At 36.8% G+C, this 27,688-nt stretch overlaps 1 protein-coding gene across 1 annotated transcript in view; it reads right to left on the minus strand.

Moving 5' to 3' along the window:
• Positions 1-20,230: 20,230 nt before the first annotated feature.
• Positions 20,231-27,688, minus strand: part of MEGF6 (multiple EGF like domains 6) — a 172,777-nt gene continuing 165,319 nt past the window's right edge. The window contains exons 24-26 of the mRNA XM_023753913.1: positions 26,583-26,711; positions 24,830-24,958; positions 20,231-20,391 (exon numbers count right to left, since the gene is read on the minus strand). Coding sequence (XP_023609681.1) covers positions 20,231-20,391; positions 24,830-24,958; positions 26,583-26,711 — 419 coding nt within the window. The remainder of the gene's footprint in view (positions 20,392-24,829; positions 24,959-26,582; positions 26,712-27,688) is intronic.

Raw genomic sequence — 27,688 nt, forward strand, 5'->3', positions numbered from 1 at the left:
CCAGGCATATTCCCTCCTGGTGCTTTCACATTAGCTGTTCCCTCTGCCTGAAAATTTGTTGGTTGTCTACCTGCAGATATCCTTATGTCTGAATTTCTCAGTTTCAGACTTATAAGAAAATATTAGTACTATCCTAGCACTACCACTCTCAATTGGTCACCTAATGAGTGAGGTGACTTCTTAGATGAACGTTTAGAATTCAAAGATTGTACTTGTTATGGGTTGAACTCTATCCCTGCAAGAGCTGTTGAAATCATAACCTTCAGAACCTATAAATGTGACCTTACTTGAGAATAGACTCTTTGCAGTGATCAAGTTCAGATGGGGTCAAAAGGGTAGACCCTAACCCAATATGCATAATGTCCTCATAAAAGAGAAATTTGGGCAGAGACCCATACATACACACAGGGAGAACAGCATGTGAAGATAAAAACAGAGATCATGGGTATTTGTATCTACAAGCCAAGGAACACTAAAGATTGCCAGCAAACCATCAAGAAGTTAGGCAAGAGGCATGGAACAGCCCTCAGAAAGAACCAATCTTCCTAACATCTTTTTAAAAAATCTATCCTTATTGTTGAGATTATTACAGACGTCCCCCCCCCCATTGGTACCCTCTATCCCACTTCCTTCCCCTCCCCAGGCCTTCCCCACACTATTGTCTATCCATGGGCTATGCATACAGTCTCAGACTTCTACCCAAACTGTGATACCCTTTTGTTGTTTAAGCCACTCATTTGTGGTTCTTTTTTATGGCAGCCCTAAATAACAAGTATAGCCTCTATTCTTTTTAAAACTAGATAAATAGGATTAAATTTATGACTACAAGATTTTTAATCTAGTAAAATTTCCAAGGCTTGAAGAGTCATTAAAAAAATAAACTCTCAAATTTAGAACAATTTAGATTTGAAAAAAAAATTGAAAATATACCACAGAGGATTCCCACACATAGTTTTCTCTATTAACATCTGACAGTAGAGTACACTTGTTGAACTAATACTGATACATTATTAATTACAGTGCACATTTTACTAATATCTCTTTAATTTTACCTGGTGTCCTGTCCCTTCCAGGACACCTTATTATATTTAGTTTTTATATTTCCTTATGCTCCTCTTAGTTGGGACAATTTCTGATTTGTCTGAATTTCCTGTTTTTTTATGACCTTGATCATTTTGAGAAGTACTGGTCAGGTATTTTGTGTAATATCCCTCTGTTGGAATTTGGTTGATGGTTTTTCTCATTATTATACTGTGATAATGATCAGGAAGATCACAGAAGTAAGGTATCATTTTCACCATATCAACTCCATATCATTTTCACCGTACCAACATGACATCACTGTTGATGTTAATCATCTAATTCAAGGAGTATTTGTAAGCGTTCTCCACTGTAAACTTACTTTCTCCTCTTCTCATACTATATTCTTTGGAAATAATTCACTATGCAAGCCCTCACTTAAATAATGGGGTGGAATATCTACATAAATTATTTGAAAATATTTTACACAGATTTGTCTCTTCTCTTCAGTCTGAATTGTAATTACCTGGAATAACTGTTTCAATTCCCTGAAAATAGGAAGATGCTACAAAGAAGGTAATTTAAAATATTTACTATGTAATTTGTCTTTAAAATGAAACAGTATTGCCCAGCCAGAGTGGCTCAGTAGTTGAGTGTCAACCTCTGAACCAGGAGGTCCCGGTTCGATTCCCAGTCAGGACATATGTTTGGGTTGCAGACTTGATCCCCAGTGTGGGGCACGCAGGAGGCAGTCAATCAATGATTATCTCTCATCATTGATGTTTCTCTCTCTATCCCTTCCTCTCTGAAATCAGTATAAATATATTTTTTAAAAAAATTAAACAGTATTAGCATTTTAACTATAACAAAGCAAATATCTTGGTCCAGGTAGTAAGAAATAATAATACATATTTTTAAAACACTTCTATTGCTCATACAGTCCATGGATGTAAGAAACGTCTAAATCTGTAAAAAAAATATTATAAGAATTTATTCGAGCCAAAAGTTTCAGGAAGCAAGATCTTAAAAGCTCCAGAGAATGACAGTTTTTCAGCTTCTTTTATACCTTTGGATTTAAGGAGGGAACTAAAGAAGATTACAGGAAGGCAGGAGAAAGCAAGGTACAGGATAGTTAAGATTCTTTGTTCCTTTGCAGGTGGTTACTTCTTCCAGGGGTCTGGAAAAGAGGGTTATTTCTGTCATTTCAAAGTTAAGTTAATGGTGATGCTAAAGAACAACAGTTAGAGCTTGCTTAAATCTTTTACTAAAGAAGTCATAGGCCTGACAGCTATCATGAACTGTCCAGTTAGGAATTTATGATCAGATCATCCTGTGAGGTTACTCTCAGTTAGATTTATTACAGCACTCCCTTTTCATCCACACATCTAACTCCTCTCTACTAGAGCATATATTTTCAATTACCAAGAACTTGAAATTGGTTCCTGATTACAACGAAAATTTGTTATTGGAACACAAGATGTTTTAACCTCTTCCAAAGTACCTATGGTTACAAAGCCTTGTGCTGCTTCACCTTCACTTGATTCCTTTCACAACTTTATGATCCAATACTGCTCTTTCTTCATGTGCATCCTCCTTCTGGGGTAGAATCGAGTGAGAAGGAGGAAGCTTTGAACTTCCCCCAAGATGGCAGACTGTGTCAGTAACCATGGCTGTGCCTCAATTCAGACGTTCTAGGTTTTGCCTTCCACAGTGTGGAATGGCAAGTTTCATCTCTTTTTCTCAGGTTAAATGAATAAAATAATATTATGGCAAAAACCCCAAGCTTCAAGGGTCCCAATAGACTGTATTTAGTGCATTCATTTTATTAATTCAACAAATGTTTATGGAGGGCTGGCGATGCGCAAGGCACTATGTTTAGTTCTGAGGAAAACGCGCTTGAGAAAGAAAAGTTTTCTGTTTGGACATAGTTTTAATCTTTGTGAAGAGGAAGGACCGAGTAAGAATTTAAAGTGTGTTAGTCATCTGAAGAAATTTGGGTGCTATGAGGGTGTAAAATGTGATCTGGTAGTGGGAAGATGGGCTGATTAATGTAGAGTAAAGAAACAGAAGATTTCTTTGAGAAAATTATGTTTAAGCTAAATTCTGTAGGATGCATAGGGGTCAGGTAGGCATGGGGAGTCAAGTTGGGAAGGGTTGTATTTAGTGATAAAGTCCTGCTTTGAGTGAAAGTTAAGTTTCTCCTTGCTTTACAAGCAAAAGAAATGTTAGAAAGAATCTCAAATAAGGCTAAACTTTAGATATTTTTAGAAAGCCAGCTGCAAACCCGTTTACCCTGGACATTTATTATAAAGAGCTAGGGACAACGCATACTTCAAAAAATCTCTTGGAAATAGAAACAATACAATACTTTTAAAATAGATAGTTGTTTACAAGTAGCTTCTGATGCAAATGATATAATTGTGTGGTTGTCAATATATTTGCTACAAAGTGAGAAAAAATATCTGAGACATCAATTTCCTAAATGTGGTGACAGCCTAGTCATAAAAGAACATTCTACTTCATTGTTATGAATATGTGAATTATTCTAGTGGTTTACTCTGAATATTTTTTTCCCATTTACAAGAAAACATCTGTTACAACTAGATGAATGATTAGCTGCAAAATATATAGCAATTTTGTATTAAGGATTGCTTTCCAAAGTATCCCCATTTCATCCTTCACTTCATTCAGGTGCATACATAATGAAATAGGAGGTCATTTCCAGAATTTTCTAGGTCAGTGGAGCCAATTCTTGAAGAGGCTCATAAGATAGTTTTGTTTCATTCAGAATTTGAGCATTTCTTTGAGATTACTCCAACTCATTTTCAAAGAGTTCTATCCCCTGCCCGGGCTACCTCCCAGGACATATCTTCAAGGTTAATGTTTAAATGTTAATTAATTAAGCCTAGCCATCTCTTAAGAGATAAGCAAGCAAATAGGCTAGCCACGATAACAAGGTTTCTAAGACTAAACATAAAGGAATGTTAATGCATCTTTCATAATGGAAACAATACATTTATAATCTTTGACTTAAAGTAACTATGGTTACAAAGCCTTGTGCTGCTTCACCTTCACTTGATTCCTTTCACTGGGGATCCACCTCTGTCATCAGGAGAGAGTCTCCTTGGCTAATGGCACTCAGTTTGTCATCATGAGAATACAAAGATTAAATACCTTATGAATAGAGAGTGTAAATTTCTTTATCTGCCTCAGAAGTGTCTTTTCAAGAAGGAAGACTTGGTCAACAAAGAAGAGAGAAGTGTTCTCAATTTAAGTCAACTTTCTAAATAAAAAACACTGGCTTTCAATTGTACCTGAAGTGTTTTGTTATCAATGATTACCTGGGAAGTGCTTCAGGTCTTTATAGCCATTGTCCTGGATGTTGACTAAGTGCTTCAAAAAGAATTTCTGCAGATACTTGGGGTGAAGAGATTAAGAAGAAGATAATTATCAGGATAGAAGTTAGAACACTAGATTTAAGATAAGTTGCTGCAGACATCTTCCCAAAGAGTAAGTGTTTGAAACATACCATACTATAATTTTCAAGCATGGTTGAAAATTATACACATAATGCACTTTATAAAAATGATGCAAAACATATAAAGATAAAAGGAAGCATATGGAAATGTCAACAGTGGTTACCTAAAGGGTGGGATTATAGGTGCTGATTTGCCACAAAAAAACATATATAACTTAAATAAACAGGGGGGGAAACAATTTTTATATAATAATGTATTTTAGACAACAGCTACAGCTTTGGAAATTATGAAAAGAACTCACTATTAATCTGGGACACGTTCAGAGCAGGTTGGCAAATGATGTAAGGAGCTGTTAAAGCTCTGGTGATTTGTCACCTGGAGAAAGAAAAAGGAAATATGAAAACTGGCTTCAACTATTTGAAAGTCCATCAAGTAGAGGAGTATCAAGACTTATTTTCCAATGACTAGTAGTTCTATGGAGTTAGCGCTTGTCTTAATTTAAGGAAGATACTTCTAACAATAAGGGTACAGATTGATATTCAATAATTACTACAGGCATTCAAGCAGAGGTTGGGTGGATATCAGATATATGGTTATAAAAATGATTGCTTCACTGAGTGGCAACTAAGACTATGAGGTTTTTAAGGTCCTTTCAACCCTCAGATTATATTATTTTAAACATTGCTAACATATTTGCCAATGCTCTAAGGGTCAAAAGTCTTGGTTTTTCTTTTCCTCTCTTTTTGTCTCCTCAAACACACTCAACTTCCCTCCCATAATGACAGAAAATGCTGACTTGTGCAAGGAGTCACTGGGCAAATTGTCCTTGGGGACAATGCTAAAAAAGCAGTAACTTTCTCAGGATAAAGCATCTGATTTAAATAGAAGTGACAGAATATAGTGACGTGTCTAATTTACCACAATGTGTCAATTATGTGCCATAAATACTAGGACAGGGATCCTTTGGCTTAGGGTTTATAGGTGCTAAAGCAAATGACAAAAATAAGATGGGCTCAGATTTTTACAGCTCATCTGATCACGCATTTACGCATAACCTATGATATCCATCCCATTCTCTATTACATAAATTTGCATACCATCTTACTTTAAAACAGCCAAAGCCATTTCTGATCAACCTTCCTAGGCATCCCAGAACCCTTGTTCAAGATGCCTCTTGTGTAATCCCCAATGAGTGTGACATCCTCAACTCTCTTTGGACTTGGGTAGGAAGCAAATATTCTTGTAACATCATTCTTTCAAGAATCAGCCAAGTAATACTAGAAACATTGTTCCAAATACCAATAACCATTTATCTTCTAGCAAAAAGAGAGAATATACATATTTAGAATTCTGGGCAATATAGCTATAGAAAACTTATTCTACTCAAAAGCATAAATACTAGAAGGATGATTAAGCCTGTGGATATGTTTTTTTAAAAATAAATAATGAAAATGTATATTTCTTTTACAGTTGACCCTTGAACAATGATGGCCTCCTGCACGGTCAAAAATATGCATATAACTTGTCTTAATTTAAGAAAGACACTTCTAACACTCCCCCAAAACTTAACTACAGTCATGCCTAGGTATCCTTTGGGGATTGGTTCCAGAACCACCTCACGGTTACCACAATCAGAGGATGCTCAGTCCCTCATAAAAAATGGTATAGAACACAGATACAGCAGGCTCTTCACATTTGCAGATTTTCAACAGTGGGTCAAAAATATATATAACAGTAGAAAAATCTAAGTGCAAGTGGACCCTCACAGTTCAAACTGTATTGTTCAACGGTCAACTACATTTTGCTTCTGGAGTATAAAGACATGTCATAGAAAGGAGAGCTATAAGTCTTAATTCTGAGTTTTATGATATTTGAATTTCTAATTTCAAATATAACATGTTAAACTTTTTATTATCACTTCCCATGTTCTGATTTTTATATAGAAAGTACTGTCCTGAACAAGACAGTATTTATGAGATTGCAAACTTGCTGTATATAAATAACTAGAGGCCCGGTGCACAAAAATTTGTGCACTCGGGGGGCCCCTCAGCCCAGCCTGTGCCCTCTCACAGTCTGGGAACCCTCTGGGGATGACCATCTGCTGGCTTAGGCCCGCACCCCGGGGGATTGGGCCTAAGATGGCAATTAGACATCCCTCTGGCAGCGGGAGCCCTCGGGGGATGTCCACTTGCCAGTGGGGAGCAGGCCTAAGCTGCAGTCAGATATCCTTAGTGCTGCTGAGGAGGCGGGAGAGGCTCCAACCACCACCACTGTACTGGCAGCCATCAGCCTGGCTTGTGGCTGAGCAGAGCTCCTCCCATGTGAGAGCACACTGACCACCAGGGGGCAGCTCCTGCATTGAGCATCTGCCCCCTGGGTGGTCAGTGTGTGTCATAGTGACCAGTCATTCCCAGTCGTTCTGCTGTCAGGGTCAATTTGCATATTACCTTTTTATTATATAGGATAGAGGCCTGGTGCATGGGTGGGGGCCTGCTGGTTTGCCCTGAAGGGTGTCCTGGATCAGGGTGAGGGTCCCACTGGGGTGCCTGGCCAGCCTGGGTGAGGGGCTGAGGGCCATTTTCAGACTGGCCACACCCCCTTCAAAGTGGGGGTCCCCGCTGGGGTGCCAGGCCAGCCTGGGTGAGGGGCTGATGGCTGTTTGCAGGTTGGCCACAGCCCCTTCAGAGTGGGGGTCCCCGCTGAGGTGCCTGGCCAGCCTGGGTGAGGGGCTGATGGCTGTTTGCAGGTTGGCCACAGCCCCTTCAGAGTGGGGGTCCCCGCTGAGGTGCCTGGCCAGCCTGGGTGAGGGGCTGATGTCTGTTTGCAGGCTGGCCACAACTCCTTCAGGGTGGAGGTCCCACTGGGGTGCCTGGCCAGCCTGGGTGAGGGGCTGATGGCCGTTTTCAGTCTGGCCACACCCCCTTCAGGGTGGGGTGTCCTGCTGGGGTGTCTGGCCAGTCTGGGTGAGGGGCTGATGACTGTTTGCAGGCTGGCCAAGGCCCCCAGTGAGGACCCTCACCCATGAAGGTATGGCCAGCTTGAGTGAGGGGCTGATGTCTGTTTGCAGGCTGACCACAGCCCCTTCAGGGTGGGTGGTCCTGCTGGGGTGCCTGGCCAGTCTGGGTGAGGGGCTAATGGCTGTTTGCAGGCTGGCCAAGACCCCAGTGGGGACCCTCACCCCGTGAGAGTGTGGCCATCCTGGGTGAGGGGTTGATGGCTATTTGCAGGCTGGCCACAGCCCCCAGCCACCCAAGCTCCCAGTGGAGGCTGGCTGGAAGCAGGTATCTGGGATTTATTTATCTTCAATAATTAAAACTTTGTTGCCTTGAGTGGAGGCCACAGCCGGCCAGGGCAGGCAGGAAGCTTGGCTTGCTCCATTGCCGGGGCAACCAAGCCTCCTGCTTGCTCCAGCTCCGTGGCTGCCAGCTGCCATCTTGGTTGGGTTAATTTGCATATAGTCACTCTGATTGGCTGGTGGGCGTGGCTTGGGGCGTAGCAGAGGTGCAGTTAATTTGCATGTTTCTCTTTTATTAGATTAGATAAGAGTAACTACTTCAAGGGCTGTTATAGGAGTCATGAAGCTAATACACATACAGTGCTTAGACCAGCTTTCTTCACTAGATAAGAATAAAAAATCTGTGGACTGTTTTCAGTACTGCCACTGGTTTTACTATTAACAGGTAAAACTTATATTAAATAGCCCAGATTCCACTTCCATTAATTATCTATATTTCTAGGCACTGTGTTCTCTGTTTTCCTTTAAAATGCTTGGTAACTTTGGGTAAAGAAAGTCAACCCTCTCTATCGAGACAAGTAAAAGTAGAGTTTAAAAGGTTAACTATTTTGCTTGGATCACACAGCTGCCCAAAGGTTAAGGTTTCCTGACTCTGGTACTAAAGCACAGAATTTTTTTAAATGCCTTAATATATAATTACTCAAATAACCTGTCATGCTTCATAATGATAATATGAAAATGTCCACATTAACCCAGAAGATAGATAAGATCTGTGTTATTCCCTACCTGAGACAGACATGTTAAACTACTATCCAATATACTTAATTGGTACAGAAAAGCTGTGAGCTTTAAAGTCATGTTTTTGCACTGTTCTTCTCCATCCCGCTGTAAAGAAGGTTTATGTATTTATGAAAATAATGCATCTCAGTACACACAAGTCCCAAATAACTCTGATTGTCTTGGCCAGTCATGATGCACATTACAATTAATTTTGATCAATATATATATATATTTGTTAACTATGAATAAGTTATATTTCAAATGATCCTATTAGTAGATAAGGAAATAAAATTCATCAAAATGGAAGTCCAAAAGTTGAGACAAATGTTGGCCAAGAAAAGAAAGAACAGGTGTTTGCCCTTATTCCACACTCCTTCAGATTAGAATATGGGAGAACAACACTCTTGTTTTTGTCGACATATGCTAAAGAAAATGGCAACTTCCAGCCAAGTTGTGCAGTGAGTCTCATGAATACACGGAGAAATGTTTACTTGTCTTGAATCGAGAATGGAATTCTAGTCCCCTCAGACTGTGAGCCAGGTTTTAGAAGGCCAGCATAAGCCGACTTGAATTGTCTAATCATTCTCTCTTCTGGGAACATTCTAATTTAGCTAAAACCGGGATTTGGATTTGACCTAGCTATAAATTAAAAGAACACCACATTGCTCTGCAGCTTTGCTCAAGAGTTTATTTGCTCTTACATTAAAAAATAACTCAAGTTACTCTCACTGGATTCATTTAAAAAAAACAAAAACCTGATTTCTCCACTTTATAGCTATTTTGCCTGGCAGATGGGATCTGGTTTTTTCCTTATGCTGCATTTTTCGAACTAAGTATATATGGTGGGATAGCAGTATATTCACCCGCCAAGAAGAAAGCCACATGCATATTTCACAAAAAATTGCATTATTTGGCATCTACTGTCCACATATGTTCATTTGGCTATTGCTAGTCCAAGCCAATTATAGCCACAAGGGAAATGAGTGTTTGAAATTTAAACAAGAAGCTTTAAATTTTGTAAGAGAGAAGAGGGTTTCTGACAGGTAGATCAGTCTCTAATTCATTTTTAATGCAGTTGACAATTTCATAAATCATTGTTTCTCTCCCATTACGTGCCAGCTCCTATACTGCAGAAGTCGGAAAATAAAACTTCTTTATACTTTTGGGTGGGGGTTTAGGACCGGGTATGACTTTGAATGAGCTTTTCAGGATGAGTAATTTCACCACGCAGAGCCTAAAAAGTATTTTCAGCAAAGAGAGAATAGCATGGAGGTGTGTTGAGTCCAAGGGTAGAGCAAGTTCTCTGATGCAGCTGGAAGGCACAGGGTGGAGTGGACTGAGGAACCTTACGTTGGAAGGGAATGATGGAGATGATGGATTTCTTCATGCCAAGTGCCATCATCAAAGGTTTTTTAAATGAGAAATATTAGCTCTGATCCTGTGAATCCTGAAAAAATGGAGTATTCCTACAGATGTAAAAATAAAATCTGATGCCCTCTTCACAGCAAAACATAGGCCTGAAGCTAACTGGACAGATAAGTGGTGGCAAAAGTTATCTCGGAACATTGCTGTAAACTGAGGACCAAAGCATTCAGTACTTTAGTTAGATTGTCCAAGAATTTTCTTTTTATTCTGATTTCTAAGAATCTGTTTGGGAATTGAGAGAACAAGGTACAGATAGAATTACTGCGAATATTTTTGGCCTAAAGTTGAGGTCACACAGAGATACCATCTTTTTAATCATTGCTTATATACACATCCAAAAAAAAAAAAAGAGGCATGCATTATTTATATGCTAAAAATAATGGTGGTTGAAATGTAACTAAATCCACAAATGGTGATTTGTGTCTGGAGAATGAACTCACTCTCACTGGATTTACCAAAACTTCATCATTTTTCAAATGATTTCATTCTATATGATAGTTGTTTTAGAATTGCATGTATAGTGTAGTCAAGAGTTCGGTCCCCAGAATCAGGCACACCTGAGCTTTTTCCCACTTAGGAGCCATATGACCTCAACAAGTTATTAAATTCCTTTAGGTCTCAACTTTTGAACTGTTAAAAAGAAAAATCAGATGCAAACTCATATATACCAAATAATCATTGTGGAGATTAAGTAAAAAATGTTTGAAAAATTCTTTTGATGATGTCTGGTGTATATTAGGAACATGATAAATGTCATTAGCCAATTATATAATTATAAGTATCACTCAAAGATAAACACACATAATCATTTTGAGAAAAAACATCTGTAAAAACCATTTTATCTATACACGGAGCCAGTTGATGCATTTTGCTTGATTAAATAATGATGAAAAGGGTAATAATAACATACATATAATACTTCAGTGTCTAAGTAGTATTCCCTCAGGAACAAATAATTTGGCACCAGCCTTGTGAGTTAGAAAAGATAAAATATTCTTATTGTTCACAAAGAAGTAAAAAAACAAAATTAGGCTAAAACATCCATGAGAAAAATACCTATAAATGCCAACATAGACCAAAGAGATGAAGTAGAAAGACCGACCCCTCAAAATGATTGATTTGTCACAACAAATACTTTGAAATAATCAGTGAAAAAAACACACACCATCATATCAGCCAGTGAATTGATTGTGTCAAATCAAATAATGGGGATCTAACAAATACCAGACTCATTTAACCTTTTGTTAAATAGCTAGATATAAAGTTTAAGTGATTCATTCTAAAAGTAATATTTTAGTTATGACTCTGAGCACAAACATTATCACAAAGAAAATATATATGATAAAAACACTTATTTAAAATAAGCACAATTATATAATATACAAGTTGGTTTTAAAAAAACACATTACTGAGGAAAGTTTTATCTTAAAAAAAATTCTCAGCATTTAAAGGACAGAATAAAGTTTCTTTTCTTTTAAAATCATACATTTAGCCCAGACCATGTGGCTCAGAGGTTGAGTGTCGACCTATGAACCTAGAGGTCTCAGTTCAATTCCTGGTCAGGGCACATCTTGGGGTTGCAGGCTCGATTCCCATGTGGGGCACGCAGGAGGCAGCTGATCAATGATTCTCTCTCATCATTGATGTTTCTATCTCTCTCTCCCTCTCTCTTCTTCTCTGAAATCAATAAAAATATATTTTAAAAATAAAAATCATAAATTTATAGATTGAAATATAGTTGCCATATTTACTTATTATTTAAATTATTGATCAGAAAACCATAACATAGATTTTGGAAGGACAGCTCTCAAACTATGCAGTGGTGTGCAGTAAACTGGAAAGGGTTCCACTGCTTAGTTGAACATGGCCATACTTTTTCTGCAGGTTCACTTTTGATTAGATTTTCTTCAATATTTTGACTAGTGAAAGTTTTCTTTTAAAAAACCCATGCCCACTAATTGTTGGGTCTGACAAAGTGAATGTCCAAGTATCATAAAATATGTATTGATGGAATTTCTTCAAAAGGTGATTGCGTCTGATTGAATAGTTAATATATTATCATGGGCAAATATATTTGTGTTTAAGATTTTTTTATTATATGCCAATATTAGACTTATAGTTTAAGTAGTATTGATTCCAGTTCATGTAATATCATTAAATATTCCCATAATTCATATTCCATCTTGAGCATTAAGGTATTTGGAATTTCTGCGTCCTGGATCAAATTTAATAACCATTGTCTTAGAAGTATACACATATTTACATCATTCTTTTTTAGTTAATTATTTTAAATTTCCTTTAATATGTCTTTGTTACATGGCAGTACACTTGGTTAGTTACTATATAGAATAGATTTATTGATGTCTCTGGGATTTCCATCCCTAGTTCTCTCATACTAATGGGGGAGGGATGATAATGCAACTTTTTCTTATAGCTGCAAGTGGGGCTATTAATAAATAATGCATTTTAGAGGTTTCTCTGACACTTATATAACAAACTTATATGAAAAATTCATGTTGTATGTGGCTTAAATCTAGGAATTTTATTTATCATTCATTACAGAAATTGATAGCTGTGGCAAATTGTTAAAATATGTAGGCTAATCAGTCATTTGTAATGTAAAGTTTCAATAATATATGCCAAAGAAGATATACAAATGTATAAAATTCAGATGATTTTTCTTGAAAGGCTGTAAAATCATTACAGGACCATGGAGCTCTCATTGGCTTCAATTCTTTTTTTTTAAATATATTTTATTGATTTTCTACAGAGAGGAAGGGAGAGGGATAGAGAGTCAGAAACACCGATGAGAGAGAAACATTGATCAGCAGCCAAGGCACATGCCCTTGACCGGAATCAAACTCGAGACCCTTCAGTCCGCAGGCCGACGCTCTATCCACTGGGCCAAACCAGTGAGGGCTGGCTTCAATTCTTTATGTCCATATTTAACTATTGCTCCCATATATAGTGTGGCTGTCTAATAAATGATGACACTGCAAGTTTGGAAGTTCTATGATACTGAAGCTACGATTCAAAGGGATTTCTGTAAAGCAAAGTTCATTGGCCCTCCTAGTAAAAAAAAAAAAATTGTCCACAAGTCTCAGAAAGGCAGCAATCTAAAGGTAGAAGGTAACTGGGGGATAAACGGTGACAGAGGGGACTTAACTTGGGTGGTGAACACACAATATAATATACAGGTAATGTATTACAGAATTGTATGCTTGAAACCTATATATAATTTTAGTAACCAGTGTCACCCCAATAAATTAAATAAAAATAAAAAAGAAATAAAGGCAAAAGGGGAAAGACATGAGACCAGAGATAAGAGACAAGAAAATCTTGGTTCTGTGATTATTCACTGTGGGACCTAATTCTCTGAGCCTCAGTTTTCTTGCTTATAAAACCAGAAGACTGGAGGGGCTGTAAGGTCTTTTCCAATTCTGGGTTTCTGTGATTCCAACTACACAAGATTTTCTACTTGTTTTGTTAGGTTATCTAACACATAATGTAGCTGGGTTATAGTATCTCATACTAGGATTGGAGGACGTATTTTAGCCTGATCCTATATGAATTGTGATTCATAACACAGTTTATAAATTTTTACATTTATCTATGTCATGTAGAACTGGAGGTTTTTATAAGTGAGAAAGACCTTTTTTTCTGAATACTACAGTGTGTACATTTATTTGGAATAATTTATAATTTTTAATAAAGTTTTAACAAAAACTTAACAAAAAGTATCATAAATGTATAATTCAAAAGGATATTCTCCACAATTGTTCACCACCATCATAAATAGGTCTGTGAGTATGTGTGTGTGTGTGTGTGTGTGTGTGTGTGTGTGTAGAGCTGGGGATACTTTAAGAATTTCATAAATAACATAACGATCATTAGCAAATACTACATAGATCATAGTAAGTGTGGTATTATTAGAATTCACACATTTCAATTATGACATGACAACAATGTATCTGACCATTTAGTGATACTCATTCCAGTGTGCTATTGAACATTCTCTCTTTAGAATTTTTAATGCATTTAACTAAACTTTGGTCTTTTATTTTCCAACATATTTTCCTGTATAACTTTTATAATATTTCATTTAATAATAATACAATTTATTTCACATTTTCCTAATTGTCCTTAATATTTAAAGAAGTGTTTACTGAATTTCTCATATTTATCAGACAAGAAAGGCAGCCCTTTCAAAGATTTCATCAACATTTTATTTTGCATTTCCAAAGCTCTATTTTGAGAAATACGTACTGACTCATAGCAGCTCCATGGGAAACTAAAAAAGTAATACAGGCCTTGCTTAGAATTCTCTCAGGCAATTACTATAAACACCATAAAATGTGTGATCAGAATATCCAGACCAAGGATGTTTCTGAGGGCATTACTCACCATATACATTTGTTAACATCTTTCACAAAAAGTGTTTTTTGGGACACTAGTTTTTCGAAATGCTCTTCAGAAAAGAAACTCCTAATTTAACATTTTGGAATTCTTTGTGTACTGTGTCTTCCTATTAGAAATTCACAAATCACAATAGGATATTAGAGCCCCTAAAAAGCATTGCAGTGAAATATACTATGTATCTCTATTTAAACCAGAGTTTTCTGATTGTCGGTGTTATTGACTATTAGACCCAAGCAATTCTCTTCTCCCTTTTCTCCTTTACTAAATACTACGAACTTGTAATTCCCTGGAATACTCATTGGGAAACACTGTTTGAGGCCTCATGGCCTTGGGAGCCTGTATACCTTAGCCTCAAGGCCACATAGCCTCAAGGCCAGAGTGGAGCCCAGGGAGCAGATATTTAGAAAAAGGTTATAAAATCTGGGAAGTCTATGAGGGTTGGTCAAAATAGAATTACAAGTTTGATTAATATTTCATAGAATGCAATAAGTTTACTGATTGCTTACTGTTTATCAGCATATTTAGACACATGTTAAAGTAAATGAGCTACAACTGTGATACACTTAGTGAAAAATGGCTGTTCTAGTCATATGATCCCCAGAAATAGTATAACTGCTTAAATGTGAAAATGTCTTTGTTTCAGAAATGCCAGCAAATAGGAAGAGACATAGAAAGCATATTTGCAAATAAAGTAGTCACAGAATAAAAAAAAAATTCACAAATGCAGACAGTATATGAATTAAGTTATTCAAGCAGACCAAGTTATACTGACTCTACATGCTACTCAACTGGCATCAGGAAGTTCTTCCTATAGTAAAAGAAATAATCATTGGTGATTGTAGCACAACAATGTGAACAACCTTAATGCCGTTGAACTGTGTATTTAAAAAATAGTTAAGATGGTAAGTTTTATGTTATGTATATCTATATATATAAAAGGCTAATATGCTAAGTGTCCCTCCAACTGTCTGACCATTTGCTATGATGCACACTGACCACCAGGGGGCAGACATTCAACGCAGGAGCTGCTGTGATATGCACTGGCCATTTACAAAGAAAAGGCAACATGGACCTGGTGCCAACAAAACAATAGTTGGCTTCCCCCAAGTGGGACACAGGCCCCGCCACCACCCCAGAGTGACAGCCCACCAAATCACAGCCAATGCTGCCAATACCCCATGGTGCAAAATGTGACCCACAGCCCAGCCAGGGGAAATGGTGGCTGTAGGCACCAGGTAATGATGTCACGTAGCAACACCCAGCTTCCTTTCCCTAGTGACTAACCTATTTGGAGTTTCTTCAGCCCAGGAACACGACTTACTTTATAGCTGGGTGCAAACATTTTACACTTGAACCAAATGTCTGTGAAGCATTTTCCAGTGCCTCATCTCATTTGATCCTCACAGAAGTCCTGGAGTAGGTAGATAGGAGATTCCGTAGAATCCTATTTCTTTTCATTAGCCAGAAAATGGAGGTTTAGAAAGTTTAGAAACATGAGCCATATGAAAAAAAGCAAGAAATGGTGGACCTTGAAAATGACTTCAGGTTTTCTCACTGTGCAGAATATAGTCAAACACTGCTGTAGTTAAATATTTTACTCTTTGTTCTTCCTGCGTGATCTACAATAATAATCTGCTTCATGTTGATATTTACTGCTGTGCTGCTGACAAATACCTGAAAGAGAAGTTGGGGTGCTTCACTGGGCTGGAAAAAGTTTAGCTAAATCAGAAAGCAGGTCTAATTAAACAAGTTTATTCTATATCTATAAGGCTAAATTGACTCACGCATGCATGATCCATACAAAGCTCTCGGTGCCAATTGTGTGTGCATATTTCCATCTGTCATTGTCAATCATGAATTTGGTTGATACTTCTATTATAGAGAAAGGGCGAATAGTGATATTAAAATATTTCTTCTAATTAATTTCTTTTCAATGTGTATGAATCCGTGTACTGGGACTCTAGTTTTATCATAATTTTTAAAAAGGAATAATCTAATCTTGTTTTGAGACACCACTAAAATAGCAAGGTGTTTTCTTTACACAAAAGAGAATTACTTGCCTTATAATAAAACTAGATTTTTAAAAATGTCTAAAAAAAACCCTCTTTTATCAGTGGGAAACACTCATCTTGGTCACTCATCTTAGTCACTGATCTTGACCAAAAGAGAAAGCAATAGATGTCAAAAAAGAATGTGATAGTTGTCAAAAAAAAAGACAAATACTCTTTTTTTTCTCTGTTTCCATTACCTCAGTCCCCATGCTTTCAGAGTTACAACAACAGATTTAAAAGTGGACTTGCCTTTTACATTGGAAAAAATAATGTGGTTTTCTATAAATGTAAATAGTATTTTATAAATTAAAAATATATTTAATTTCCTATATTGGCATTAAAGAGTATAAAGCCTGCTATGTAGATTTTTTAAGGTGATGTAGGATATATATCATTTATCAAAGTTTGACTGAAAGTAAGAGAATTAATAGATTTGTGAGAAATAGACTTAGGAAAGGATTAATAAACTATAAAAGGATGGATGAACTATTAAATTCACTGAAAGGCTAAGAATGTTTAAAAACTCTGCACTCATTGGCTAATATCATCTACTAGACTGTAAGTTTATGAGGGCAGGAAACACATCCATCTTGTTCACCACTATTTTTTTTATGCCTCCAACAATATCTAGTATTGTCGACACTCAATAAATATTTTTGAGTGAGTTAGTAAATTCAGGATAGCGTTAAAATACAGAAAATTGCTTTTTAGGCAATAGTTAAAAAGTGACACTAATGAAGGCATTTTTCAGTCAATAAGTGCTTTGTAATATTACCAACTGACCATTCAGATACCTAATCAGTCACAAGTTTCATTATTCATCAAATACATGTTCAACACCAGCTACCAAATTCATCCAATTCTTACATATGGAATTTTATTCACAAACCAATGCTCTACATTTCAAGAGACCAATATTGTCAACACTTAATATCCAATTCTTCACATGAATCTTTTTGTCTGATGGACTGTTGTTGAACTTTTCTCATGAAGTCTGAGCAATAAAATTATGTTTTGTGGATTCGCTTATATTGTTTTTAAGTAGAGGCATTATTATGAAATTTTCTATATATCTTTAACATATCCAGTGGAAGAATAAAATGTTAACATTAGCTATTTGAAATAGTATTTTTTCAAAATTTGAACTATTTGCACAAACATTAAAATGAAGAATTATTAAATGGTGTTTTATATAGTACTGACAAAAGATTTAGAGTGAAAGAGTATGTCAGTATTTGCAAGAATATAAAAAGAGGTATCTCCCGCCTTTAAATATATTTCCTAGACTTTAAATACTAATTTTTGTATTATTTTCCTTTATTTTGAAAAACTAAAATATAAGCAGGAAAAGTAGAAAATAGTTTCTACTTGATTAGCTAAAAAGGGTCAAAACTTTGGAATTGCTTGAAATCTATTTTAAAAGCTCAGCTACTTTGATATTTTTTCTATCATAGAACCATGAAAAGTTATTTCAACTGAATTGCATACATAACTCCTAGAGTGCAGACAGTAGCTATTATTTGTTCACTTCATCAAAATGCTTTTTTAAATTCTTGCTACGTCTGTATTACCAGGTCCTGAAGAAACCAAGGTGAAAGAGGCCCCGCAGAAGCCAAACCCTCTTTGCTATTTCTAACAAAGGAAATGCCATTCTTGCCACTAACTCTTGGAATGATTTCCAAGTTCTCTAAAAATAATTTAGCCTGTGTCAAATAGCTGTCTCATCTGGAAAACTCAATAAATGAGCATAGAAGTTAGAAAGAGTAGGGGGAACGTTAGGTGTTAAACTGAAATGGTATATCCCACGCATGTTAGATGGAAACTCCAAATTAGCCAGCACACTTCCATACATCTGCTCAGTTTTCTTTAAACTTGAGCTATATTATTGCAGAAAAGCATAATAATCCCCACTCTGATCTTGTATTTCAAATGAAAGAGCCTGAAACATCACAGCATAGGCACCTTTCTAAAGGGGTATTATGGGTGGATGGATTTCTTTTGGGGTCAGCATTTCTACATTTAAAGAGCAGATTATAGAAGGAGGGAAAGTAGGAGGAGTAATATGAAGTATTTCTACCCCATGACAATGACTCTAATTTGACACTGGACTTTAGTTTAAAGAGGACATGCCTATTAAATCATGCCTTACTTTTAAATAGCTGAATTTTTAAAAATTCTGTGCAAATTACTTTTTTTTTGGTAGGCAGATTACACTTAACTCTACCTGAATAACTGTTTACATGTAGAAAGCTCAGATAAATCCTGATGAAAGTAAAAAGGATGCATTATTTATTTGCTCAGAAATGGGCGTCACTGTGAACTATATTCTTAATTTGAAGCATTTTTGAGATGCAGCTATTAAAAATGATTTTTAAAATTCTAGTTACATAATTTTGCAAGGAAATTCTATTTGATAAATTTGCAGCTGATACATTATTTAAGAGGAACATTTATTGTATGTTGGTCCATGAATGAAATGTCATTGCCTCTAATGATTTTCAGACATCTGATAGTGTCCTCAAGCTGAAGAACTAGAATTTTTTTAGAAGGAATAACTTATCACATGATTATTAACTTTTGTAGGGTGCTATCTAAATCAAGATTTTTCAAGGTGACCAAGCAGAAAATGGAAATATTCTGGATATTAAACATTTTTGTATTTTATTTTTTGATATGAAAGACAACAAATAAAACTTTTATAAAGAAAAGTGGCTACAGTAACTGCCATTAGTTCTTATTGACTGATATAAGGATGAAGGTGAAACTCCATTTGTCTATGGGTCATGTGATAGTACAAATATAGGATTAGGCTATGGCTTTGCTTTCCCACTCTCATGATTTATTTTAGAGTTTGGGGTGGCATGGGGGATGAAAAGAGATAATATGGGGCCATTGACCTTTTGCCAAGAACTGTGCTTAACATTTTACATAAGGCTTCTCATTTATAAAAAGTTAAGCAATACGGTATAAAAAATTTCACCCAAAAGAAATCTCTTACTCTTTTTTTTCCTACCATGAAAAGTTTCTGGAAACTTTTTTTTCTGGAGTGAGTTTCTCATGTGTTGTAATAGGAGACAAGATCTCTAGTAAGGAAATCTGGTTTTCTTGTCTTATTCTCCCTGTTGGCAGTCACTGTTTTTATTTATTATTTATTTTTTTCCTTGAAATGAAGGAAGTCCCTACTCTATTGGAAATTTGTGTCCCCCCAGAACAGGCTAAGCACCTCACCTTGATCATTTCTACTTACTTTTTCCTGTCTGCTGACCAGTGATGAGGAGAACACCACTAAACATTTTGACGATTCATTGTAAGTGTGCCCATCATACCTTTACCCAGATCTGTATGTGGCGAAAGCCTTAATAGTCTCCCACACCAAAAGTCATGTTCGAAATACAATACATTAACAACCTGAAGCAGGCTCAGCTGTGGAGCAGGATACTAAGAATAAGTAGATGAAATTCTAGACATTTCTAAAGAGGATCCAGCTACTTAATGACCACTGAGGTCTTCAGTGACTAGGTGTGAATATTTCAGTGCAGTCCAAGCTGAACTGAGAGGTATTTCTTACTTCCAAATTTAAATACCGCCTGTGCATATAAAAAAGAGTTTCGTTTATTAGTCCAAAATGTTACTACGATTGGGATCTTGAAAAAATAGTCTCTCTTTCTTGGGCATGTTCTTCAGCAAAAGAAAGTTGGGAAGGGTAGGCTGGAGAATGGAACTTCTACTTGGAGGCCATAAATTGGAGACATCATTTTTCACCTCACAACAGGAGAGGTTGGGCTGAAGATGGATGAGTAAGTGCATTTCCCTGCCAAAGTTCAGATGATAAACTGTGGGTGAGCCTCGGCGAAATTCTGTCCACCACTGAAAGCTGCTAGTGTTCCGTTATTGAAGATCATCCAAAACGTTTTCCTCACAGGTTGGGCCCATTCTCTTTGAGGGGCAAGTACAGTTCCCATTGAGCGGGTTGCACTGAGCCCTGTGGACACATTGGCACGTCAGAGCGCAGTTAGGTCCATATTGGCCTGGCCTGCATTCTGTGAGGAAAAAATAAATAAATATAAAAGTAATTCAAATATGCTTTTCCATCACATAGTATCTTTACTACTATTTCTTGGAATTGCATAAGATGATAGACAAAGAATTCTGGTTGACCATGTGGTATTTTTCCCCCAGGCTAGAATGCTATGTATTAAAAGTCAGGTCTTTAATGGAAAACAGGAAGAGGCTGGGGGGTGTCAAGGAAGTTAGTGACAAAGATGAAAAGAGAAATCAGGACAGCAACTTAAATTGCGTAAGTGCCCTCTCAGAATTAGATTATTGTAATAGAGCTCATCGCAGTAGCATTGCAAGGGACACGGGGAAAATGGATTCGTTTTAGTGAGGTCAGAAAAAAAGGCAACACTCACCTAGAATACACAAATTTGTCTTCAGGTTGAAAACATGATTACTTGGGCCTATGTTGTTGAAAATGACATGGCTTTACATTCACCTCTTAAAATATGTCAAAATGGCCAGTGATGCCTTGTGTGTCTACTTCTGTAAAATCCTGCTATTTGTACTCAAGGAATGTAACTATTTTTTAGTTGAATTGCATTGTGAATTCAACCAGTAGAGAAATGAAGAGAGAGGATTAAAAATATTAGCCTAATCTAAATAACTAAATGTGTAGACTAAAGTTTCCCTCAGGCATCACACCCAAACCTGGGCATGTGGTCTTAGTCTGATGTCCAGCAGAAAATTAGGAGAGAATTAATAGGTTCTGTTTCTGAAGGATTGAGAGGATCAGGAGAAAGCCCAGCCCTGCCCATGGAAACAGAAAACGGGGTCAGATTCATTCAGGTGAGAATGGGAAGTAACTCAACTTACTACCAATGTTTAAGAATTAGAGAAACTTAACTTTGCAATAATGAGTCACCTAGCTCTAAACAGTTTACAAAGCGGGTCCCAAACACATTAACACAGTTGGTTCTAGCAAAACTGTGAGGTAGGCAAGACAGTGAGGTAAGCTCTCTCTCTGTAGAGAGAGAAACAGGTTTGATGTGGCTTAAGGGACCTTCACAAATGTTATGTCCCAGGCAAATGGCAGAGCTGGAGTTCTAAATTCTTATCTAGTGCTCATTCCTCAATCTGCACTGCCATGTGGGAAGACATAGCATGTCAAGCATATGTAGATTAAAGCCCAAATAAGGAAGTGGAGAGAGCTGGAAAGTGGGAAATTTAGAAATGTCAATGCAAATACTAGGATACCGGTCCTAGAGTGAACTCTGAGTCTATGGGTATAATTTTGTAAAATATTTCTATAATTATTGCCTCAAAATTCTCTTGGCCAGGTTGGAGATGCACCCTAACTACTCCATAAGCATTTGCATGTTTGTTTGTTTGTTTATTGCTCTCTTGGATAATGAAGGTAGGCTAAGATATGTTCTGGCCTTCTTGCCTTAATTAACTAGTTAGATTTTAAATATGAGAAAAATGTGAACTTAATCAATTTTGCAATTCATTCATTTTGCAGAGCAAACAGTAATTCAATCTCTTCCTAGATGAAGGAAGAACGGGTAGGTAAAAGGAGCTCTGGAGGTGATGTAAATGCTGCTCTGAAATGAATCTTTTCTTTACACCATCAAACGTAATCAAAATTAAAAAATAAATCCTCTGTGTATAAGTACCACATCTTCTTTATCCAGTCCTCTACTCAGCCATAAGAAAGGATGAAATAGCGCCATTTGCAACAACATGGATGGACCTTGAGAACATTATGCTAAGTGAAATAAGTCAGTTAGAAAAAGCTAAGAACTATATGATTTCACTCATATATATGATACAGGACTGATATTTGGGAACACAACCAGCAGTGGTGATTGCTAGAGGGAGGGGGTAGCGGGAAAAGGGGTCCCAATATAAGGTGACAGGAGAAGATTTGACTTTGGGTGGTGGGCACACGGTGCAAAGTACAGATCTTATAACATAGAAACCCACACCTGAAATGTATATGTTCATTTTGACCAATGTCACCCCAATCAATTTAATAAATATTATAAATAAATAAATAAACAAATAAATAAATCCTAACCTAATACATCCACCCCCATCCAGTGTGTAGGAGGATTACTTAGCTTGGTGGTAAGATCTAGTTTTCTTGTTTGAAAAAGAGTTATGGGTCAGGATCTCTCCTAAGCAGTTCAGAATCTGATTTTAATTTATAAAAATACCACATTTTATGTTAATAACGATGTGTATTTAAGACATCTGTTTGAATGTCTGCAAATGTTAATTTACCAAGGGGGTGGGGAAATAATCCAATAAAAAGCTGCTACATTCTTTTATGAATTAACATTATGGCTGTTTAATAGGTCCTTTACCAGAGTTCAAATTAAAATGAGGTCTTTTATCTTTATAGTGCCTGCATAGACACAGCTGCTCACAGTTAATATCGCAGATGAACTGCGCCTAATTGAAAATAAAACTGCAAATAAAAGATCATGTAGTACATCTGTGTAAGCTGTGGGTACCCCCAAAGAGCTCATGACAAGAGAGGCCTTGAGGTGCCCACTGAGAATGGGCATGTTAATGCATATGTTCCACTGTCAAATGGTAATTTTTCTGCAGATAAAAATGACTGTGTGATACAAGAATTTAGTCCATAGAAAGTCCATAGAGTGAGGCCTTCATTTCCAGCCTGGCCATAAGCTCTCTTGGTTTAGATGAAGCTAGTTTTAAGTCACCGCTGAGTGTTGTCAAACAGAACTTTCAGCAATGATGAAAACATTCTATATATACTGTGCTATCCAATACTGTAGCGACTAACCATATGTGTGGCCATTGAACACTTGAAATGTGACTGAGGAGGTGAATTTTAAATTAAACTAAATATAAATTAAATAGCAACCTGTGGTTAATGGACAATGCATATTGGACAACAAAATCAATTCCTGTTCCTTCCTTTCCCTTGAGAAGCGGTATAGTGATGTTGAGTCTGGCTTGGGGCCCAGATTGTCTGTTTCGAATCCCCAGTCTGCCATTTGTGAGCTGTGTAACTCTGGGCAAGTTACTTAACCATTTTGTGGTGCAGCTCCCCCATCTATAAAAGGGAAGGGCGATGATAGTAAAGGCACCTAGTATACATTAAAATGCCTGGCATATGATACACATTCAATAAACATGAATGGTTTTCTTCAGTATTTGGATGAAACCACAAATACTATAAGCATTCTGCCTTCAGTGAGCATTTCATTGGTGACATGTATACTGTGGTTTTGCCAAGATGTCACGCTGATGTTTACTCTGACAGATTTAGTTTAGATATGACAAGGTTCAGGAACGTGTTTACCATGACTCCCTGAGGAATGCTGAAAAGAAACAAAAATTTGCTGAAAACTGTCATGTGCTAGACCCTTTTCTGAGCCTTTTTGGATAAAAGATAAATAAACATGGATCGAACGCTCAAGAAGCTTGTAGTGCAGTGAAACACAGTGATTAGAGCTATACATGAAGCAGCTTTGCAAAAAAGAAATGTCAGCATCAGTAAGCTTCTCAGTTGGAAGATCCCAAAGGATTCCAACTCGATATTCATAACTCATTGGACTTATTTTAAAGGCCTATGAAAAAGGGAAGAAGGGATAGGAAAGAATATAAATCTCTTGATGAGCCCCTGAAGGTTCCTTATACAGGACTACATGCAGACATGCACACATATAGTATTGTCTACTAAGAGCATCATCACCCAACGGTCAAAACCAGACTGCCTAGGGTTAAATCTTGGTTCTGACTCTTCCTATTTTTCTGTGCCTCAGCTCTCTCTTTTGTCAAGTAAGAATAAAAATAGAACAGCCTCATTGGGTGGTGGCAAAGAGTAAATGAATATAAGCAAAATGTTTAGGATGATCAGTCCTTCGGGGTTATTGTGAAACATATGAAACTTTTCATCTAGGAAGCATCCATTAAGTTTAAATAGTAAGTGATGAGTCAATGATCCACTCAGTCTACTTTCTCCTCTTCTTAAGATAGTCGCTAAAGATTTTGAATTTTATATTCTAGGCCTTTCTTCCTGTGAGTGTAAAGGGGGGAAAAGGTTTAAATCTCAAATTCCCAAGAATACGGGGAACTTGGTTCTCAAGAATAGTCCCTGTATCTTCATTGCCTTATTTCTAGTGATTTTTCTGAATTCCTTTTGTAATCAGGATGTTTAATTGCATCACCTTGAGGTGCCTTCAAGGCGTCCTCTGTCAGCCATAGTGCTGGTTTTGGTTGCCTGTTATGCAACAGCCACATACTCTGATTAATCATACTAAGGCAAGGTGACAAGCAATGGTAGTGTGATGTTCTTTAATTGCATAATACTTTCAGTATAAAAAATGCCTAGAGATCTCTGAATCACCCATGAGTCAGAGGGACACCACCAGGTACTTGGCTCATACCAGCTTCACATCTGGCTCCGGCTCTTCCAGGTGGGCAGAGGCACTTTCCAGTTACTGGGTGGCAGGAGATGTTGCTTTCACAGTCACAAAGATGCTGGCAATTGTCTCCAAACATTCCAGGTGAACACTCTACCAAGGAAAGAGAAATGCTGAAACATTAACCACTTGAATTTTCAATGATGCAACTAACATGGGATTAAAAATAGAATTTCCTCAAGATTGAGCCCCAAGTAGCAAAGTGGGAGAATAAAATGAGATTTTTTTGTTAGAAGAAGAGAGGAAAGTTTTGGAATTCTCAGAAATCAGCTTCATTTTATACATGATTTCACACTCAGGTTTTAAATTGACTTACTCTGACACTGGTTTGTACCTATGGAGGGCTTTCAAAGATAGGAACTTTAAGAAGAAAATTGAGTCTACTAGCCAAGAGTATTACTTTTAATATTTTTCCTTAAATGTTATTTATTTACTATTTTCCCGAAAGACTGTAAGCTCCACTATATTCCCAGAACATAACAGTAAATAATAAGTGGATAAGTGAATAAAGGATGGCAAGAAATACTGTATGTATATCTCTAGTGACTTATGAGGATATAGTATGGGAATAGCATATGAATCCTTTTTATTTATTTTTATGTTTTGTAACCTTGTTTCTTTCTTTTTAAAAAACCTTTACTGTTGAAAGTATTACATACGTCCCTTTTTTTCTCCCATTGACCCCCTTATAGCCCATCCCCCTTGCCCCAGGCCTCCACCACCCTATTGTCTATGTCCATAGGTTATGCAATTATGCAAACAAGCTCTTTGGTTGATCTCATCCCACCCACCCACATGAATCCTTTTTAAAGGCAATAACTCTGATTCACATAAAGTCAAGTGACCACTATCATTATATTATTATAATCATAATGATTATTATAACCCTATGCACAAGTCATACATAATATAGACTAAAATGATATTTTGAGTTGCTTACTGAGAATTATGTACTCTGGCATTGTTTTGAATAGACTGATCAGTCTTTTAGGACTTTATAATTTACTATTTTAAACTAGTAGCCCAAGTTCTCACCTCTATTTCCCCATCCACATTCATGACTGCCATTATTTTCTAGTAATAAATGCCTAATTCCCATCTTTAAACATTTTTCATAAAGGCTTGTATCTATTTTAATATCTTTATTTATTTATTTTTTTAATATATTTTATTGATTTTTTACAGAGAGGAAGGGAGAGGGATAGAGAGTTAGAAACATCGATGAGAGAGAAACATAGATCAGCTGCCTCCTGCACATCTCCCACTGGGGATGTGCCCGCAACCCAGGTACATGCCCTTGACCGGAATTGAACCCGGGACCTTTCAGTCCGCAGGCCGACGCTCTATCCACTGAGCCAAACCGGTTTCGGCTATTTTAATATCTTTAAACCCAAAAGAAAATCTTTTTAAAATCTTTTAATAAAATATTTCTCATTCAGAGGTAGAATCTTTGTCAGTTGAAGAATAACAGCTTTAGTGGGGTTTGGAATATTAAGCCATTTCACTTAGGGGAAGGTAACATTTTTGAACAATCAGCAACAAAATCAGAAGGACACATTGGCTATAGAGTGAATTCCCGTTGCTTTAATGTCCAAGTCAGAAGCTTAAGTGATTATTCCATGTTTTTGATTTGGGTTTATGTTTGCCCTAAGATAGAAAGACCTCACATTCACACAGAATTCCCCTATTCACCTGCTTTAAAATGCTCTGGCTATACCTTTTTCACACTGGCTGCCATGGAAACCTGCTGGGCAAATGCACTGTCCACTCATTGCATCACAACTGGCTCCATTTCTGCAGTCACAGATGTGAGCACAATTCAAACCATAAAATCCAGGAAGGCATGCTGGAAAAGAAAAATGTCAAAATGCTATTTTGGCTTTAAGAATAAATGCAGGGAAAATTAAAGGATACGCAGTAGGTCATTTGTTTCCCAGGACCAAAGAAGGAGATGAAAGCATAAAATTAGAAACAAGAAAGAATTATGTGGAGAAGCATATTGACCATAGTTTAGTCATACAAATAAGTGAGTGCATTGATCCATTTTTCTACAAGTAGTCTAGAAGAATCCATAAAAAATTCAAATATCTTCAAGTAAGTACAATTTATTTGCTATGGTGTACCTGACAAAGACTTCAAAACACCCGAATACCCCAAACACTTAAAAGAACAATGTTTTAAAAAGGTAGATACAGGTTAAATTTAGTAAGGATGGCTTTTGAGTTAAGTTATTTAAATAAATAAGAGAGTATCTGTGGATGGTGATTTATATAGCTCTTGATATTTGAAGTTTTGGGAATGGATGATAGAGGTGAGTATGAGGAAAAGGGGGAAGGGAGAAAGGAAAAAAAGGGGAATAAAAGACAATATGATGTATATACAGTAGGTTAACATCATATGAGGAAGTTGGAAGTTAGATTTCAAAATCAGTGAAATTTAACCTTTAAAATACTTCCATAGATGGTCCATAAAGTAGAATTATTTCTTAGTAAGCACAGTAGAACTAGTTTTTCTTCCATATTTTTGTGGCTGAACAACAAAATAACTAATTAGTTTACCTTTAGAGACCATGTAATCCCAGCACATGCTTTTCTTTGAATGCTAAGATTGTCATCTGTCCATAGATATAATCACTCAAATAGAGATGTGTGAGAGCTAAGCTCGACTGAGACAAATATTCCCATTTCTTATCTTGAGTTTTCTCTAAGCCTATGCTTACCACTCACTGGGAATGGGAGGGCGATAGAATTTCCTCAGTCTTTCAATTATTCTCTCTCTCTCTCTCTCTCTCTCTCTCTCTCTCTCTCTCCCTCCCTCCCCCCC

This window comes from Myotis lucifugus, unplaced genomic scaffold, assembly GCF_000147115.1.
Source record: "Myotis lucifugus unplaced genomic scaffold, Myoluc2.0 scaffold_53, whole genome shotgun sequence".
Lineage (NCBI taxonomy): Eukaryota > Metazoa > Chordata > Mammalia > Chiroptera > Vespertilionidae > Myotis > Myotis lucifugus.